General features: G+C 40.3%; 1 protein-coding gene across 1 annotated transcript in view; it reads right to left on the reverse strand.

Annotated features, from left to right (window-relative positions):
• Nucleotides 1-8851: 8851 nt before the first annotated feature.
• The window catches only part of VTA1 (vesicle trafficking 1), a 136793-nt gene continuing 124127 nt past the window's right edge, over nucleotides 8852-21517 (reverse strand). The window contains exon 8 of the mRNA XM_075267720.1: nucleotides 8852-9686. Coding sequence (XP_075123821.1) covers nucleotides 9541-9686 — 146 coding nt within the window. The 3' untranslated portion in view covers nucleotides 8852-9540. The remainder of the gene's footprint in view (nucleotides 9687-21517) is intronic.

Here is a 21517-nt window from a genome sequence, read left to right on the forward strand (position 1 = left end):
CACTGAGCTCCATTAAGGTCTATGGGTTCACATAAATCACAGACAGCACATAGAAGCCATCTTTATGTTGTTCATTTTTCATGGACCTAGAGACATAGAAAAGTATAGGAAAAAAGAGAACAACCACAGACACTTAGCCCCACCCCCAGAAGAAGGCAGGAGCGCTAAAACGTGCGTTGGGGCGGTGTCAGTGGACAGAGGCCTCTAAACATTCTTGCCACACCACAATATTGGTATGTCATGCTTGTGTTTTTGTTGACAGTGCAATTTGTCTAAGGGCGGGTTCATATCTGCCCACGGTCTCTGCTTTATGGGTTTCTGTCCTTTGCCGACAGCAGACGGTAACCCAGCAGTCAGTGTCCACCTGTGAGCGTCTTCTGGTCTCCGCGGCAAAACCATTTTTTTTTTTTTAACTGGACACAAAGACCTGCATGTCCAACTTTGTGTCCGGTTAAAAAAAAACAAAACTGTTTCGCCGTGAAGACCAGAAGACGCTCACGGGCGCTCACCAGCGGACACTTTGCAAACCCATTCAAATGAATGAGTTTGAAAACTGACTGCCGGTTTCCGTCTCCTGTCCAATTTCTCGGGCAGAAGATGGAAACCTGAAGGCGGAGACCGGGCGCAGGTGTGAACCTGCCTTTATACTGTTTATTTGTCAGTATGGCAATATGCTTATGGATAACTACGTATACACATTGTTACTTTGTGTTTAGATTTTACACAGGTATAACTTTTTAAAATTATTATTTTGCTTGGTTGATGTGTACAGCCAATATGGGAGGTTTTATATCACTATGTGTACTTGTAGTGAGGCCTTGTCTTGTTTTTCCTGACACCTTTATTTTTTATTCTTTGTGTGTTGGTTTGTCTTTTTCTACATTTATGTTTTTTTATATTATGTCTTTAATAAAATCATTTTGCTTATTCTAAGTGCTATATTATCTTTTTTTCGTTTCTGTTTGTAAATCATGTTACCTGCCAGAACACTTTGGGCCGGTTCACAACTACGCATAGGTTTCTGTTTGGGAAGTCCGCTTGGGGACCCCCCGAATGGAAACCTAATCTGGATAAAAAAAGAGGGTTACATTAGGAAACCCGTGGACCCCATAGACTATAATGAGGTCCGTGTGGTTTCCGTACGAAAAATGCAGAGAGAAAAGTGCTGCTTGCAGGACTTTTCTCTCTGTATTTTTCATGTGGAGAAGGGAACGGAACGGAAAGGCCTGAACGCAGATGTGAACCGGGCCTAAGGCTTTATTCACACAACAGTTTTCACCCATATAAAAACAAAACAAAAACAAAAGCCTTACATGCTCTACCTTTTTCCATTTGTAACAGCTATTATATCCATCAAAAAATACACTCACCGGCCACTTTATTAGGTACACCATGCTAGTAACGGGTTGGACCCCCTTTTGCCTTCAGAACTGCCTCAATTCTTCGTGGCATAGATTCAACAAGGTGCTGGAAGCATTCCTCAGAGATTTTGGTCCATATTGACATGATGGCATCACACAGTTGCCGCAGATTTGTCGGCTGCACATCCATGATGCGAATCTCCCGTTCCACCACATCCCAAAGATGCTCTATTGGATTGAGATCTGGTGACTGTGGAGGCCATTGGAGTACAGTGAACTCATTGTCATGTTCAAGAAACCAGTCTGAGATGATTCCAGCTTTATGACATGGCACATTATCCTGCTGAAAGTAGCCATCAGATGTTGGGTACATTGTGGTCATAAAGGGATTGACATGGTCAGCAACAATACTCAGGTAGGCTTTGGCGTTGCAACGATGCTCAATTGGTACCAAGGGGCCCAAAGAGTGCCAAGAAAATATTCCCCACACCATGACACCACCACCACCACCAGCCTGAACCGTTGATACAAGGCAGGATGGATCCATGCTTTCATGTTGTTGACGCCAAATTCTGACCCTACCATCCGAATGTCGCAGCAGAAATCGAGACTCATCAGACCAGGCAACGTTTTTCCAATCTTCAATTGTCCAATTTCGATGAGCTTGTGCAAATTGTAGCCTCAGTTTCCTGTTCTTAGCTGAAAGGAGTGGCACCCGGTGTGGTCTTCTGCTGCTGTAGCCCATCTGCCTCAAAGTTCGACGTACTGTGCGTTCAGAGATGCTCTTCTGGCTACCTTGGTTGTAACGGGTGGCTATTTGAGTCACTGTTGCCTTTCTATCAGCTCGAACCAGTCTGGCCATTCTCCTCTGACCTCTGGCATCAACAACGCATTTCCGCCCACAGAACTGCCGCTCACTGGATGTTTTTTCTTTTTCGGACCATTCTCTGTAAACCCTAGAGATGGTTGTGCGTGAAAATCCCAGTAGATCAGCAGTTTCTGAAATACTCAGACCAGCCCTTCTGGCACCAACAACCATGCCACGTTCAAAGGCACTCAAATCACCTTTCTTCCCCATACTGATGCTCGGTTTGAACTGCAGGAGATTGTCTTGACCATGTCTACATGCCTAAATGCACTGAGTTGCCGCCATGTGATTGGCTGATTAGAAATTAAGTTTTAACGAGCAGTTGGACAGGTGTACCTAATAAAGTGGCCGGTGAGTGTAGAACGGTAATGGTAAAGGGGTTGGCCACTTTCAGACCAATATTGACAAACAAATGTACAATAAAAATATATACAATTTTCCAATATACTTTCTGTATCAATTCCTCACAGTTTTCTAGATCTCGGCTTGCTGTCATTCATTCTGTTACTTCTAGTGGATAAAAGTCTGACCATGGTCATGTGATTTACGGTCCATGGTCATGTGATGAGGACACAGGTGCACAGCTGATTACCAGGCAGAGGTCTGACTACTGTGCTGTGACTATAATGAGCAGCACCTGTGGGCTCATCACATGACCAGGGACCGTAAATCACATGACCATGGACCGTAAATCAGTCTATTGCTATTTACACTATTAATGAAGATAGGATTAATAGCACGATTTCCACTTTCACAGATAGAACAAAGCTATGTAGTAGAGTGCAGTCTATGCAAGATGTTCCTAAATAACTGTATAAGAGGATGTATCTAAGTACTAATCTGCATATGCCATATGTCCTAGATCAAATAAAACTTGGTTGGCCACAGACTATATAACAGCATGCAATATCAATCAGCTGCGTCTAAAGCTAGCAGGATACTGTCATGTATTAAAAAGATGTATAGACTCGTGGGACAGGGACGTATTACCACTTTATATATCATTGGTGCAGACTCATCTGGAATATGCAGTTCAGTTCATGGAACCAGTTCACAGAATGTAAGGCTTTGGAATTGCAGCTGTGGCCAAGTCAGAGTTGGAAAAATGTAGAAACTCCAAAATAAAAAGATTATTTTTACTTATATTATACAACTATTAGGATTGTATAATTAATTAGATGTCTAGTTTGCTAAATATTTACTCACAGGAACTCAATAGCTTTTTTATGAACTAGAGTATCTTTATTGCTTCTGATAGACTATGGCTGTCAGCCATTTGTGAAGGAGTCGTAGTCAGAGCAGGACTCAGAGTCAGGCTGAGTCTGAGGTTCTGCCTACTCACTCCACAACCATCATAGAAAATATGTCCTGGAATTAGAAAATGTGCAAAGGAAAGGAAAGCCAAAGAAACTGATGAAGTGGAAAGAGGATGTCTGTTATGGCACATTGATTCATTCCAACAGGGAACTTTCTCAGACTATATACATATATGTCCATACGAAAATATGGTCAAAAGCTGTTCTATATAACTCCCCCTCTCCCATTCCCTAAGGGGGCACTCCATTCCAACCAGAGGAAAAAAAAAAAAGATTCAATCTCCAGAAGTATCAAGCCTTCCTTATTTTAGCAGTAAATATGTGTAAGTCACCTCAGGAGTTGGTCACGGTGTTAACAATTGCCATTTCCAACAAAGGGATAGAAACCTATCAACTGAAATAGGATGTGCGCTATTACCTAGGCTAAATCTGACTTGGAGTTACATGATAACTAAACTAACAACTTTTAATTTTCTGGCAGCATTATGACATTGATAAATATTGAAAAACTTTATTAAGTTTATTAATTAATTGAGTTTTGCTACTCTCTGTGAAATCCAACATTGAAATCTGCAGTTTCCCTTTTTATTGCTATCTGAGATCTGTATACTGCTTGTAACTGGAGTAATTGTGGATAGGCTCATGTACTATATAAGGCAGGGAAGATGAGACTGGGGGGTGGGGGTTGTCATACAGTTATATCATTGTTTTACATTATAAAATGCCCAAAGGCGACAAAGGAATGAAAAAAAAGGATTTCACAGAAAGGAGACAAAATTTGTTGATAGAGTATATTAAGTTTAGTTACATTTTAACGATTTGAGGCATGACCACATCCATTATGTAGTAGTTTCACTAACACAGACATTCTGTTTTCTCTCTGAACTGTAGCAATCACAGTCTGTCAACAAAATTTCCTACATCCTTTTCTATGTCCGGTGTACCCAGTGTTTCCCTTATTTAATAAGCAATCTTAGCATGTATTTTCCATCCCATCTGCATAAACTTACATTCATCACGGTTAATCCTCATTTGCCACTTCTCAACCAAAGGCTCCAATTTATCTAGATCCATTAGTGACAGAATACTTTTGTCTTTTCTGTTAATCACTTTACACAGTTCACCTTGTATGAATCTGGAGAGGAAAAGCACATTGGCACTACTACACACCACAGTCTTCAGTGCATTACCTTATAGGCCACAATACAAGCACTTCATCTAAGAGCCGCCTAGATCCACTGGTGGTGCTCTGCTGGAAAGCAGTCCGATATATGGGAGAAGGTAAAGCAAAAACCAGAAAAATCTATACTTTATTTCTTCAGATATAAAATAGAGTAAGTGGGGAGTCCATAAACTATACAATGGGGACCCACTTCCTGTTTGTAGCTCTACCCCTTTCAACATCTTGTAGTTTTTCTTTTTGGCTGAACTAGCTAGAGAACCCTGACCTGGGTTAGGGCTCGTTTACATCTGCGCCCGGTCTTCGTTCTGCAGGTTTCCGTTTCCTGCACAAAACAGAGGCAGGAGACGGAAACTTGCAGGACTCTTTCATACCCATTCATTTGAATGGATTTGAAAGATGTCCGGCTGTGAGCGGCGGTGAGCGTTTTATGCTCTCCGCCGCGAAACCGTTTTTTAAAATCGGACACAGAGTCGGACATGCAGTACTCTGTGTCCGGTTTAAAAAAAAACGTTGTTGCGGCGGAGAGCATGAAATGCTCACCACTGGACCCACTCTGACAACTTTCCGTCTTCTGTCGGCAGAAGACAGAAAGCACAGAATGGACTGCCGAACGCTAGTGTGAACCTAGCGTAAGTTATCTGATGGTTGACATATGTTTGTGCTCTATATTCACAGGAGAAAAGGCATTTTGTAAATGTTTTTCGTTTAATCAAATAGCAATTTGATCAAATTATTTTTTATGTTAAAAAATTCATACAAACCAATCCAGCCTTGTTGAAATGAACAAACAGCCACTTTAGTGTGATCTGCTGCTTTATACACGCTGAGTGGGCTAGATCCTCCTTCCTTCCCTTACTGCCTCCTCTACTTGAGCCACACCACTGAGAGCCCTGTGCTAGGTAGATATGCCTAAGGCCGCGTTCAAACGGGGCAAAAGGCACAGAGGGGGCAGATTATGGCGTAGAGGCTGGTGTCACGAGGCTTCTTTTTTTCTGCGATCGAGAACAAACCGCTCGCAGAAAAAGGAAATGACCGTCTCCCATCGATTTCAATGAGAGGCGTTTTTTTGAGCAGGATTTTGACGTGGATTCCGCATCAAAATCCTGACCATTTTGCCCTGTCCCCTGACGAAGCTCACTGATAGGTGGGTGAAACGCGCGTCGGGCGTTTTCTTGCTGGTAAGGACATGGGTGGATATTAGCCATTGCTATCCTGTATATAGATATTCTACTGAGGCGGGTTCCATTTAAGGTTTATATTCTATATGAGCATGTTGGAAATGATTTTTTCCTTTGGAAATAATTATGTTACCTATGATATGTGAACCTTACCCTATTTATATTAGCTATGTATGAATTGTGGCTGTCCACCATCCTTACACCAGATTCTGGTCTCCGGTATCAATTGATTATCATATCTCCCCAAAAAAACTGTATTTATGTGAATTATGTTTTTCTGTTTAAATTTTAGTGAATACTCAAGAAAATATTTTTTGATATTTAATATAATTTGTTTTGTGTGGTAGTTTTCTGTTTGAGTAATATCGATTATCTCCACACACTTTTTTGGTAATTTGTTCCTCTGTTAGTGTGATAACATTTTGCCCTGTGTAAACTAGCCCTAAGTTTCAGGGGAGGCTAGCCCCAACTGGTTACCTAGACTTGACCTTTACTGATTTTTAAGTACTTTTGAGGACCTCTTATCTTTTTTTTTCTATCATGTAAAACAACCAACTTGATTAACTACTAAGAACTACACTAAATATCATTTATCCCTTTCCAATAGCCAATGTTTATATTTGTGACTTGTACAGATTGTATACTGAAGGTGATAGGTCTATATTCCAGATAGGAGTGGTACATCTGTGCTAACTGGCATATGGAACTAAATCCATTCAAAAATAGGAAGAAGGAAGAACATTTGCTTTTAATTTTATGGTCTTGTGATTAGTATTTAACCTACAAATCTGAACACGTAGGAGAAGTTCATCCTCTTCAGGGCCAGCGCTCCAATTTGTACGTGGGTCAGCAACAGAGCATTAATAGGGTCTTACAAAAAGATTCATACCCATTTGGCTTCTATACCATATAAATGCCATATCCGGTATGAATGCAGAATTGTAACAGATTCCCAATTTTCCACTAATTTTTCTGCTCTATGGTGTTCTTGTATTGTAATATTGATTAGTAAAGGTTCCCCCCATGTTTTAGTTGTAAGATGTCAATGTGAATGCTTACACTTGAACTTTATTAAGTTGTATCTAAATTGTAACAATTTTAAATTATATATTCTAATAATAAAAAATGAATAAATTGTGTTGAAATGCGTGTTCCAAGTCAGGTGTGCTTATTTGGACGACACTCTATTCTCTTTTAGGGGACAGTGCAACAGCCTGTAAAGAATGGATTAGGGAGGGACCAATGGATAGGAACCCCAAAGAAAAATATCCGATGGCGCTCACAAAGTGTTTAGACAACACTCGGATTGGTGAAAAGGATAGTATTTATTGATTACGCGTTTCAAGGCTTTTTATGCTCCAAACAGGACACTACCTCTTCATCAGATCTCCAATGTTGAAGCAAAGTTGTACACTGTTCACCTTCCTGTTGTTAATATGTTCCGTATCCGTGATCTGTATTAACAACAGGAAGGTGAACAGTGTACAACTTTGCTTCAACATTGGAGATCTGATGAAGAGGTTGTGTCCAGTTTGGAGCACAAAAAGCCTTGAAACGCATAATCAATAAATACTATCCTTTTCACCCATCCGAGTGTTGTCTGAAGACTTTGTGAGCGCCATTGGATATTTTTCTTTGGGGTTCCTATCCATTGGTCCCTACTCCATCTTCAGTATCTGCTCAACCAGCTACCTCCCTAAGGAAAGCTGGGTATTCTGAAAAATGGTGAACCATGGTCCAGACGACAGTTACTCCATCATTATACCTACTAAAATCAAGGGAGGCGTTTTTTTGAGACCTCTTAACGCATCCCAGAAAACACAAAGAAGTTCCATTAGGAAACACAAGGAAGTTCCATTAGGAAGCGCAAAGTATCCTTCTACTTTTTTCCTCGTATAGTACTATGCAAAGAAGATAAGGTATTTGTTTTTTAGGCAATTGAATATCGAAATGCTCAGAAAACCATTTAAAGAGGACCTTTCATGTCCTCAGGCACGTGCGGTTCTATATACCGCTACAAAGCAGTCAGCGCAATGTCGGCTTTCCTGTTATGTGTCGTTACCGATCTCTGACCACTGTCAGAAGGGCGTTCCTGACAGTCTAGCTGGGCGGTAAAGAACGCCCCATCTGAAAGTGGGCAGAGATTGGTAAAGGCACCGATATTTCCAGCCCCGGAGCACATAACGGAAAAGCCGACTGTACGCTGAATTCAACGCACTGTTGGCTTTCTAGCGGCATATAGAACCGCATGTCCTGAGGTCATGAAAGGTCGTCTTTAAGGCAATGATGTAAATATAATAAATTAAATATACATTAATGCATTGGTTCACAAAAGTAAGTGTCACCTTTTGGAGTCAAATATCAACAAAATGTTACTTTCATATGAATTTATTCTAAATCAGATCTAACAGATACATGCATTTAAAGCCATGCACTTGTGGTTACAATTTCAAAAACCATTTGCTTCATAAGATCAAAATGGTAAAATTACCTCTGCCACCCAGAGGGGCAAGGAGAAATTCTGTGAAGGCCTCAAATACAAAAAAGGTTCAATTGAAGTAGAGTAAAAGAAACCATACACACATCAGTTATACTGTATAGTAGTTTAATGGGAGTGATAGCGTCATGTTGGAAGGACAGCTATCTAACCTAGCAAAATAGTTCAGCTCAGCTCAGTTCCAGATCATTACATCAGTCCTCAGAAATTATGGCATCACGTAATACCACACAAAAGCACAAACATGTGACCTGATATGGGAAGTAGCAAAATCTCTAATGTCCTTTCTGTTTCTTTGATGTCTTCATATTTTCGGCATATTTTGTTATTTATTGATGCCGTTTATCTTGCATGTCTGAGAATTGATATGATCATCTGGAAGTTGTACAAGTAAAAAAATTATGAAAAAGCACAGAAAATGCTAGGGCTAGTATCTTTACAAGAGGTGAAAGGAAACGTTTCCAAAGCTCTTATGTATGTCCTACTATGGCACCATCAAATAGAAGAGATCTTTGATGGATAAACCAAGCAGAAAAAGCAGCACTTCAAGGAAAGTAGTGAAATCACTTCTATTATTCAGCCATGTTCACAAGTCAGTATTTGTGACCCTCCATGAAATCTTGAAAATGTCTCTGGAGATTCTGCAATGTAGCCTTGTGAACATAGACAAATAAAGCAGTGATTTCAATATAATTCCAAGGAAACAATTTCTGCTTTTATTGATTGAATGAAGACCCCCATGTTAGGCATTTGGACAGTTCTGCACCCATATGTGCTGCTCTATTCTTTTGCATATCTGTATACCTAGCTGTGTAGATATTGTAGAATGGAGTGCTTACAGGGAATGACTTCATTACTCTTAGAATTTTAATCTGATATGATGGCGCATATTCCTGGACCTTTAAAGACATATCAACCAGTTATGTAAACATTTTAATGTATCGGTATCATCATGTTATTTCTGACTTTATAAAAATACCACGTTTTAAGTAACGATCTCAGAGCATTAAAACTGAAGTCATTATGGGTGTCTTTTTTTTTTTTTTTTTTTTCAACAAGACCAGGGGTGTCACACCACATGTGGAATCACTGGATAGAGCTGTGTTCTTGACGCCCAAGGAACAGAACATGAGGTCATTATTCTCTACCAGTAGTGAGTAGTTTAAGTGCTTTCTGGAGGTTCTCTACGGCCGTGTTCACATCTTCATATTGTAAAGCACTACCAGCATATTTGCAGAATTTCTGAGCTCTGGCAAAGTCTTCAGGAGTCAATCGGGTCCCCCCTAAAAGGAAAAGGAATACACATTAATAGAAGTAATTTTCATGATTTGTGCCTTATTACCTAGAAGGTAAATGCAAATATTACTATTAGATGGTCAATGCAAATATAACGTCACTCAACAGGCTGTACTGCATTAAAGGGATCCAATCATTGGATTCCCTTTTTTCACCCCAACACCAACACGTAGAAATAGCTTTAAGAAAGGCTATTCTTCTCCTACCTTTAGATGTCTTATCCGCGCCGCCGTTCGCTAGAAATCCCGGTTTTCTTCTGTATGCAAATGAGTTCTCTTGCAGCACTGGGGGCGGTCCCCAGCACTCAAACAGCACTGGGGGCGCCCCCAGTGCTGCGAAAGAACTCTCCAGCGACGCCTCTATCTTTATCTGGAATGCCTCTCTCCGCTGCTTCTTCCGGCTTCAAACTTCTAGGCATGCGCAGTCGGCTCTTCCATTGGGCTTCGGGCAGAGCCAACTGCGCATGCCCGCATCCATTTTCTTGTGGCCGCTTACACCAAGAAAATGGGCGGGGGCATGAGCAGTTGGCTCTGCCCGAGACCTGATGGAAGAGCTGAGTGCGCATGCCTAGAAGTTTGAAGCCCAGCGCTGGAAGAAGAAGCGGAGAGAGGCGTTCCAGACGAAGATAGAGGTATCACTGTAGAGTTCTCTCGCAGCATTGGGGATGTCCCCAGTGCTTTTTGAGGGCTGAGGCCCGCCCCCAGTGCTGCAAGAGAACTCATTTGCATACCGGGATTTCTCCCAAACGGCAGTGTATAGAAGACATCTAAAGGTAGGAGAAGAATAGCCTTTCTTAAGGCTATTCCTACGTGTTAGGGACAAAAAAGGGAATCCAATGAATGGATCCCTTAAACAAAGGGTCCTGCAGTTGAAACACAACCTTCCATTAGATCACCCCCCACCATATTGCCTGTCAAACTCCTTTTATGTAGATTGTATTAATTTCCCTGCAGTTCAGTCTTTTGTCTGATTCTCATCAAATACCATTGTTAATTTCACATTTCACTCTTCCTGTCAGCATATGAATAGCTGGTACCAGTACCAGCAATGCCTGCTCGGAAGGTAACACAATTATCCTTTTCCTAAATAGACAAGGAGGCTAAACTGTATTATTCTAAATGATAACTGCATGACAGTAGTAGTAGTAAATCCAGCAGAATTTGTGCTTTACTTAGAGAAGAAGAAAAAACACAGATGGCCCAGAAACTTGATTTGGCTATTGCTGCATTCAGACACATCGTCTGATACCACCAAAGTTAAAGGGGTTTTCTGGGACTTTTTAATTTATGATTTAACTTTACGACAGGTTATTGTATCGTACTTGAGGTTCAGTAGGGTTCGGACACCTGGGATCCCTGTGAATCACAAAGAATCCTTATCAGCAGCAGCAGGGTTCCCTGTGCCCCACATCAAAGGCCATCTGACATCGCGTTCATTCATCACAGGACCTTTTTGCAGCTCAGTCCCATTAAAGTAAACAGGCTGAGCTGAAGTACCAACAGGAGCCACTGTATAATTGTACAGCGCTGTACTTGGCTAATACTGAAGAGGCTTCAGCACTCACATTGCAGCCTGTTGAAACCGCTGATCGGCTGGGAGCCCAAGAGTCAGACCCCTGCCGATCATTAATGGATGACCTTACCTTTAAGCTATAGATGATTTGTCACCAAGTAACCTGTCTGTTTCAGCCATAGACACTTCTGATGAAGATAGGTTTATCTGTAAACATTTGTTAGTCCCTTTCTATTACCCTTTCAGGAGCGTAGCGCCCATTCTCTCTTGGTTTAGCAATGCGTATCCACATGTTCTTCATTACTTTGATGATTGCAATTAGTTTTCTTATTCAGTTCAAAGACTACGCTGACATTTATGACATCCATATTATGTGATGTACTAAGCATATCGGACATCTGCAATTCCTGCATTTCTGTCATGGCTGTATAATCAACCACATATGCAAGCTAGAAGGTCACAGTATGGAAAGTCAAGTGCTAGCTGGACATGAAAGGTTAAAATGGTGGAGTACTGATGAAGTGCAATTGATATCTCTTGCTTAGATCAACATTCAATGTAGGTATGTGATCTTTGTTATCATCACCTAGGCAAGATCGCTTTGTCTCCGCGCCACTCTCTAGTTACAGAATGACTTTTAAAACATAGATGCTCATATTGTCTACTTTTCTTTTAAAATGAGAAAGCCAATACCTTTGAGAAAGGCTTGTCCTTCAGGTGTGACAGATGAAGGAAGCTTTTATTCTCTAGTAAATGTAACAACTCGCACAGTCAGGGGAAGCTAGGCCATGTCCGCAAGACATTACGCCCTAAAGCCCTTTTCCCATGCATGTTCTGCTGGCTCTGTTCTTATAAAGAAATGTGAATGGGATATGAACAAATGTAATGAAAACGTGTTATATACGCTATATAAAATGGTTCAAGCCCACAGCTACAATGTCCAGAACATACAAGGATATGACTGACTGCTTGGAATATTGCAATGAAGAGGCCTTTGTGTATCTATGGAAAGAGCTTTAGGCTTATTGCCATTCCTGCTTTTACTAAACAGAATTGCTAAATTGGTAAAAGAGATCAAGCTGAAATACTCCACACAACAAATACTAAGTGTATGACACTGTAAGGTATGAAGAGACGCTCACATGAATGCTGCAGATAAAAGGTTGGGAGACAGTCAACTCCCCCCCCCCCCCCGGTGATTTGCCATTGCTGGCCTATCCTAAGGATGTAAAAGTTAAACTGGATGCACAATAAAAAAATAAAAAATAAAAATAAATTATATAATAATAATAATTCCTGCATCAGAAAACTTAGATATCCACTTTGGATGATATTGGCATGCCCCCTCCAATAATAAATGTGCATTACACAGAACATTACAGTCTTGTACTGTTTTTTCCTATCGTACAGCCCCCTTCAAAATTTTCTCTGAACTGTGCAGGTACAGACACTGCACTACCATATCTTATAGGATATTCTGTAAAGCCGACAGATGAAGTCAGGAGTTGTGTGCCATCAGCAACACAGCCAACAATCTCCTATAGATCTATATCTTAGGGATAGGGGCTCCTGCTGCCTTACAGATGCTGATGATATTGAAGTGGCAGTAGAAATACTTTCCTTCCCAGCACAGTGGTGGAGATGGACAACACTGCTGTTTAGGAAAGAAGAAAAAAACCTTGAAGAGAAACCAAAGCCAAATTCAGGATTGCTAATGGGCCCAACAATCAAAAAATGCTTTCAGCCAGAGTCATATAGGCTATTTCTAGTAGTTCAATCCTGACCCTGGAACCATCTGGATTTGCTAAAAAGTATAACTAAACTTTCTAACAACTTCTGATTTTCTGGCAGTATTTGTGTCATTAGTAAATGTTGTGATACACTAACAGATTCTGGCTCCTTTCTGTGAAATCTTTACTCTTTCCCTATTGAGAGTTGTATCCTGCTTCTCATTGTGTTACACGTGGGATTTTGTATGTAACATTGGGATACTTATGTGCAACTGCATATAAATATAGCAATCCTGACTGCTTTCAGTGAAATCTCTGGAAATACAGAATTGTGCTCTTAATGTCATATGAAAGATGACAACTAGAGATGAGCAAGTAGTATTCGAAACGGCAGTTTCGAATAGCACACACCCATAGGAATGAATGGACGCAGCCGCTTCCATTCATTGCTATGGGTGCGTGCTATACGTAACTGCCATTTCGAATACTAATCGCTCATCTCTAATGAGAACCTACTCCTACATACAACACCAGAAGCAAGTTTCTAAGTTTTATAATGGCCAAGATATTTACACTATTTGAAGTGTCTCCTCAGTGACTTTCCATATGCAAACTCATACACAGTGAGAAAGTCTGCACAGAAAGGGGCAACAAATTGTTAATAAAGTATATCCAAATATAAAATCAGAAGTTGTTCAGAATGTTAGGTTATGTTTTAAACGGGGTTTCCTACAAACATAACCATATATAAATGGGAAGACAAAGTTTTTTTTTTTTTTTTTTTTTTACAGATAGAAGTTATTAAAAAATTTTGCAGCGTTTTAAAGATTTTCTCTAAACATCTTAGTGGTGAAAGTCTTTTGTCCTGATTGGTTGCCAATGGATAGGACCATGAATACAGGAATTTTCTATGGTCTGGAACTTGTCAGAAACTCAGTTATAGCGGTCACGTTAACGTCTCATTTATGCAGTGCAAAATGTTATAATTACTTTTATATTTTGTAAAATGCTTGCAAATTTCAATATATTTACGTCCCTGGAAATACACCTTTAAGCTCTTGAGATATTCATGGCTCCTACAGTAAAACATATTCCCAAATATTCTGGGGGAAAAAGTGAGGAATTGTTTTTATTGGCTTTACATTTTAGCGTATGTTAATAGTTTCGACAATAATATAAGGGAATGTGTACAAATTGTATACGTTACTTATATTGGGAGCACTGTGTGGCAGGCACATTTACAAGTCACCTCATGTCTAGGTCTGCCTTCATATACATTAGGATAGGCTTCAAAACAAACTTTCTTGCGAGCCTGGTTGACTGGCACCTAACTAGAAGTAAGAGGCGTTTGTGAAAACAAAACAGCAATTCAGCGCTGGTACTGTAAAAATAAGATTAGTTTCTTCCAGTAAGAGCTGGGTTGGAGCCCTGCTTATTTTTCAAAGAATGAGTTTTTCTGCTGTGTCGGCTGTTGAGCTCCCAGCAGGTAGACAAGACACAGACGAGACTGTCTCAGATCCTTAGATGTGCAATTATGCATATGGCAGTAAACAACTTAGTCTCTAGGAGCATCATGAAAAAGTCACAGCTTGCGTTTTACTGAATTGTTAGAAAATGCATATGGATATACACATTTTATATACACTTGTACAGCCATACAATGTATAGCATATACCTAAATGCAATATTCAAAGGGGTTTTCTGGGGATACACAATCAATAATCATATAGTGGGGCTACACACTGCACCAATGAGGGGTAAAACGGTAGTTTGGCTGAGGGCTTTTACCTTCTCATAGTTTACATCAATCTCTATACCTGTATATGGGCAACTTAATAGCACTAGTGCAGAGTACAGGAGTTTTGTCCATAAGGAAAGAAGCTGCAATACCAAACAGTTGTGGCCAGTTGGGTGTTGGCACGTGACCCCCATCCTCCCGATCTGATATTGATTACCTAACTTATCTAGGTCATAAGTAGAAGTGAAAGATTATTTAGGTGTAAACTATGTTCTATGGTCACATCATATGAGAAAAGTTACTAAATTGCACAAATAATTATAATAGTGAATAGTCTCTAAAGAATGAGGGGACACAGCTTTTGCTTCAAGGAACTGCAAAATTATGTCCGTGCAGTATTTGGTGTTAGGTGTGATAAACTTTATAAAAGGGTTAATGCCATTCAGATCGTGTATTTTCTGTTCATTTTTATTTATTAAAAGAATCTGAAAGTGAGGTTTACCAGGCTTTTTTGACTTCCAGAAATAGAGATCTATGAAAGAACTATTTTCTAATATTGTAGTCAATGTATAACGGCTGTATAAGAGCTTGTGTGACCATTTGCATACATTACTACTGATTCATTAAATGGATTCATTAAATGGGTTCATTAAGCAAATTCATTCAAATCTGAATGTGTTTTAAATGTCTTACTAATAAACAACCATGTTCAGGATCACTTTTATTAATTTGGAATATTGTTTCAGGGATCTGTCCGAATTACTAGGAAAGAATCTTTGTCTACCTTACTTGAAAGGGTTTTCCCATGAAAGACCTGTAGGGCATATCCATAGGAGTTCTTCAGCCTCCATGCCACCCATCTGAGAGGACTTCAGCTATGGTCAGGTTTTATGGAAATAGCATGGCTCCGAGCTATACGGTTTCCATAACTCTCATGCTGAAATTCTTCCCAAGGAGGTTGTAGCCCGGAAAATGGCAGGACATGGAGGCTGTGAGGATTCATTAGAGATAGTTAACAGGAGCAGGGTTTACAGAAGGCAGAAGCAGGGTCACCCAGAGAGGTACGGGGCCCACGACCAGCTGGAGACAGCTAGGGCCCCGCAGCACTAAGATAGCAATCGAGAAAAGCCTAGTTCCACAACTGCTATACACACCGTCTTGTCCAGGGGAAGTGAGTAAAAAATACTTACTCACCTCTCTGGGGCTATGTCACCTCAGTCGCAGACAGAAGAGGACCGAAGAGGATGCTGAAGACAGCCGGGTGGAGCAAGCATGCCCAGGAGAGGGGAGATAAGGAGGTTATAATTATTTGTTATTTTCCATCACCTACCCTAGGGTTTCCGATTATTAAACACTGGGGTCTGAGGCAACCCCAATGTACAACAATAGCACTGACCCACTGTGGAGCATATTATACCATGTGGGGGCAACTGTGAGGATCATATTATACTGTGGGAGGGGGGGGGGGTCAATATAGAGCACGTTATACTTTGTGGGGGCCACTGTAGGGAACATATTTGGCAACAGAGCCACACAGGCTGTGCAAAACTGCTGTCCCCATACAAGAGTGTTGCACAACCTGAAGCCCTCCAGCAGCAGACCCCCATTATTTTTTTTTCCTATTTTCCTCCTCTAAAACTTGGGTGCGTCTTATTGTCAAAAAAATACAGTAAGTTTGTAATTCAATTGATGGCACTAAAGTAGCAAAAGTGGGTATCCTTTGATATTTTTTTTTAGAATACTTGCTTTGTATAGGGAATAATTCCAATAACTCCACTATAATTAGGAATCATTATACAATTCTCTACTCTTATTAATGTGGTTCAATAAACCACATAGAATGCTAAAATGTTTTAAAGGAACACAAATTGAGATTTGCAAAACCGATTGCACATTGCAGTGCTTATATACTGTTATATCTTGCGTTTTTTATGACCTCATTTCATTTATGCTATGTACCATGAATTCATTGCTGTGGACAACCAGACACTCTCTTATTTTTCTAACATTGTTTGCCTTTGTCTATGTATATTATATGTGATTTTTTTTTAATAAACATTTGATATATTTGCTAGAGATATTGTGCGGTACTTTTTAAAGTTTTGGTGTACCTGTTTTCTTATTTATGTGGATGCAAACTACAGTAAAACTTCACTTCAAAGTCAGAGATCCAATAGCAGTCCATTAGTATCAGCACCATTGTCTAGGCTGGTAACACTTCATTCAGGATGGCAATTCTTAATACAAACGCTCACAAGCAGACAAACTTATGTGAAAGGATTGCTTTTATGATTCCATATATAGTTCCCTAAAGTAACATAACAATTCGTAAGAACTGCTGCTAGACTGTAGCCTGCTCAGTATTGCTGGTAACACTTCATTTAACAACAAGGAAGGGAAATGCTTTGCATAGCCAATTCACCACCGGCTTTAAACAACGGGCAGTTCTGGGGGAATTGAATTGGTTTGGAATTTAACATAAAATAAACTCTCAAATACAGTTGTCTGTGTTCAAATGATTTTCCACTACAGTATATGTAAAAAGGAATTTATAATTTTTTATTTTTTGACATAGCTATATGAGAACTTACTATTTGCCCAACAAGTTTTACTTGTGAGTTGACACAACATTGGGGTATGTGCAATGTTTTTATGAACTTTTTGAGGAATTTGCGTGAAAATATAATTCTGGATTATTGGTTGATAGGCCTCCAGGCTGCCATGGCAACAACTTGGACCCCACAATCTTATTGTGGGAGACCAGAGGGAGTGATCTTGTCCCCTAATCACCCAGATACCATCATCACTATTGATCATGGAATCTGAGGGGTTAAGCTGCCAGAGTCAGAGCACTTTCCGACGTTGACAGCTAGTCCTGGGTCTGCATTACATATGTGCTCATCGTGATGTCATAGTACAGAGCTGTGCAGGAAGGGATTGTCCAGCGTCAGAACATGTTGTCTGGATGTCTTGCAAATAAAATACAATTTAAGTTAGTATTGTACTTAAATGATGAAATCTGCCTCATTCTCAAACCTTCCACTGTGGTCATGGAAGATCCACTAACATGTTCAATCTAAAGAAAGGAGCGTCCTCTTTTCTTGGTCGGTGACATGTAAGAAGGGAGTTGGCTGTCTGACTACATAAAGTTGCAAAGCCAGACCCCTTCCTCGTCTCCTGATCTCCTACATCTTTTATACCGCATAAGATTCAAAGTGTTTTCCCACTCATCTACAGCACAATTAGACAGGGTAATGATCGTGCATAAACTGTTATAGATAGATAACTTAGTGACCTGTTACCCTGCATTAGTACAGTATAGGAAAAGCGCCATTCAACAATAAACATGTTGATCAACTCTTGGTTGCATTGCACTAATGCAAAGTGAATAGGGCAGCACGGTGGCTCAGTGGATAGCACTGCAGCCTTGCAGCGCTGGAGACCTGGGTTCAAATCCTGCCAAGGACAACATCTGCAAGGAGTTTGTATGTTCTCCCAGTGTTTGTGCGGGTTTCTTCCGGGTACTCCGGTTTCCTCCCACACACCAAAGACATACTGATAGGGAATGTAGATTGTGAGTCCTATATGGGACAGTGACTGTCAATATCTGTAAAGCGCTGCGGAATATGATGGCGCTATATAAGTAAGCATAATAAAATAATAAATAAATAAATAATGGGCCAAGGATCATTGCCGAGCAATGTTCTGTTGATAATCTGCCTCTTTTACACTGCATAACAGATGCTATTCAGCTTGTTGGTTGGCAGACTGGCAGGACAATTAGACAGGGTAATGATCGAGTATGAGTGCTGTCAATCATTGCATTATGGATGATATAAGGCCCTGCTACTCTTCTCCAGTGCAGGACAGGACCAGCGCCAATCTATGATAAACAGATGCAGTCAGCTTGTTGCTTGCTCGCTGGTCGGTGGCACAATTAGACAGGGCGGTTAGAGGGTGGCAGTATTTCTAGGAAGAATTGTCCTGATTATTGGGCTGAGTAATAAGACCTTTAGCTATTGAACTTCCCCATTTAGCTGACCAACCTTCAAGAACAGCTCCAAAACAGAGCAAGAAGCTCCACAACTGTGGAAGCTATGAGAATCCTTAACGGCAAAACACTATGTACAGTACAAACAGAAGTTTCTGCACAAAATACTAAGAAGGACCTATCCCAAGTGCCAAATGCTATACACCATTTCATTGCCACTGTGCTCCAAATCAATTTATTTTTTTCTATTTTCCAAATCTGTCCACCAGTTCACATAATATGGCTCCTGAAAGGATATGTGGAAATGAGCTCTTGTTCTCCAAGGGGGAGGAAACTCTCAGAGAAAATGTATTATGTATGCAACTGTTGTTTCTACGCACAGCAGACAGAAAGGTCCAACATATGCCCCCTACTGCGTCACCTTCATTATGATTAATGAACTAGAAAAACTACTTTAGAACTTACCCAGGGATTTTTGTACATACTGTACTTGAGAAGAAGTGACCTCAAAATGTGGATGTACTAACCAAAGTCCCTTGTCGGACAACACAAAAAAAAGAACGTCCAGTGGGATTAATAAACTTGATGTCAAATGTGTTAGACAGTTTTCTGATGCAAATTAAGCCAGACATAGTAAATCTGTCCCATACTGCTATAAACTTTAGTTTCAGTTTTGAGTCTCGGCTTTGAAAAATAAAATAATAGCCTGCAAAATGTCCTAAATGTGTACACACTCACACTTTAACTATGGAAAACAGCATTTGGTGAGATGTATCTCATCTTCAAATAAAAGGAAGAATTGAGCGTAGCTACATATATATACCGTATATACTCGAGTATAAGCCGACCCGCGTATAAGCCGACCCCCCTAATTTTACCACAAAAAACTGGGAAAACTTATTGACTCGAGTATAAGCCTAGGGGAGAAATGCAGCAGCTACTGGAAAATTTCAAAAATTAAAATGGTTTTTGGGTGCAGTAGTTCCTGCCCCCCCCCCTCCCCCCGGAATTCAGCCTGGCTGAATATAGGGTATCTGCAGTGCTCCTATTAACCCCTTCCCGACGGAACAGGAGCACTGCAGATACCCTATATTCAGTAGACTGGGCACTTTCAGACACAGGGATACCTAATGTGTATGTGTTTCACAGTAATTTTCTACTTTTCTATATGTATTCTAGGGAAAGGAGGGATTTAGAACTTTTATTTTATTATTTTATTATATTTTTTAAAGCTTCTTTTTATTTTGCCCCAAAGGGCATCTGAAACATGAAAGAGTTGGAGTCATCAGGTCTACAGGATGTGCTCAAGAAAGACATGACAAGTCAATGCACAACTGCTAGATCACTAACATTTTACATGTGGTTTGGGTTTCTATGCCAGAATACATATCTCACATCAGCACTGCTGACATAAAAGTGCTTTAATGAAAGCTGAAACAAGAGAATGAGGCAGGGGTGCATACAATCACATCTTTATATATGTGTGCCATATGTCATCTAACATCTCCACTACAAGCTTTGAGTTCTTAGAGTGACGTACATATTGCGGATCATGTCATGCTAACCTTTCCAATACAATCAGTCATACATACTGTACAGAAAAAAACTAAAATTATTTTTTAAAGGTGCAGTGTAGCTTTAGGGGGGTTCTTGCGGCATGTTGCAGTGGCACTTGTGATCAGCTCATATTAGAAGGAAAAATGTGGGGGAACCCTGCAGCACTGTGAACATGGCTCTCAGAATTCATATGTGGCTTCAATCCACAAATATGTCATAAAAGTTGATGTTCAATGATTACATAGGATTCATAATTAGAATTCAAGAGCGGTTTATGAAGGAGTCTTAGTTGCAGATGGAGTATGGGGAAATAAAGGAGTCTGACGTCTGGCTTTGCAAATACACAGCACTTCTGAGTGATCAGAGGTATCCTTCTATTAAAGGGGCTATGCTGCAAGGCAAGAATGGGACCCCCTTCCCCCTCACCGTGACTGCAACCAACTTAATAAATGAGAGTGCTGAAGATAGTAGGTGCTCCCATAGAAATCAATAACTGTGCCAAATATAGCCACACGTGCTTCACTTTGTGTGTCTGCGATGCTCCCTATGAAGTGAATGGGAACGCTGTCTATCACCAGTCATGTCCACATTCAGCCTATGGCAAGATAGAGGGACTGACAGCTGGAAAGCATAGCTCCTTGGTGCAATGACAATGACATCTTAGTTGAAGTTGAAAAGACAATATTTCAGTAAGAGAGGCAGCGATCGAGAAGCAGAAGACCGTTTTATTCAGGTGAACCCCGGCTATGTGACTGTGCTTATAGTTCAATAGGGACTGTTCTGGTGACAGACTCCCTTATCCTGTATTTGTAGTATTTATCCTGTATCTGTATTACTATGCTGCTGCACATGCTGAAAGTTCCCCACTGTGGGACTATTAAAGGATTATCTTATCTTACATATAAGAACTTCATCTTACTGTACAGGGAATAAAACTGTTGATCTGATTTCTAGCCTTGCTGATATATGGACATCAGTGAGCACTCAGGGCATACTTTACAGACAACAAGCAGATAGCCTCTCCTATCTTATCTTAGTATTTATATATTGTTATCATCTGGGCGGTTGGCATCATGGTATGAAGGAGTAAAAAATAATACCAGTTACAACCAGTTAATATTTTCCGCAGAATCTGTGGAAGGTCACTGATGTTTTGCTACTGAAAAACTGAACGGCTGAAATGAAAAATGCCAATGCCTGGCATAGGACTAACCCTGCAGAATAAAATGTGCAAAGGAAATTACCCGTGGATTGTAAATCCTATGAAATCTGTACAGAACGATGGTAGCT

The sequence above is a fragment of the Leptodactylus fuscus genome, chromosome 3 (assembly GCF_031893055.1).
Source record: "Leptodactylus fuscus isolate aLepFus1 chromosome 3, aLepFus1.hap2, whole genome shotgun sequence".
NCBI classification, from domain to species: Eukaryota; Metazoa; Chordata; class Amphibia; order Anura; family Leptodactylidae; genus Leptodactylus; species Leptodactylus fuscus.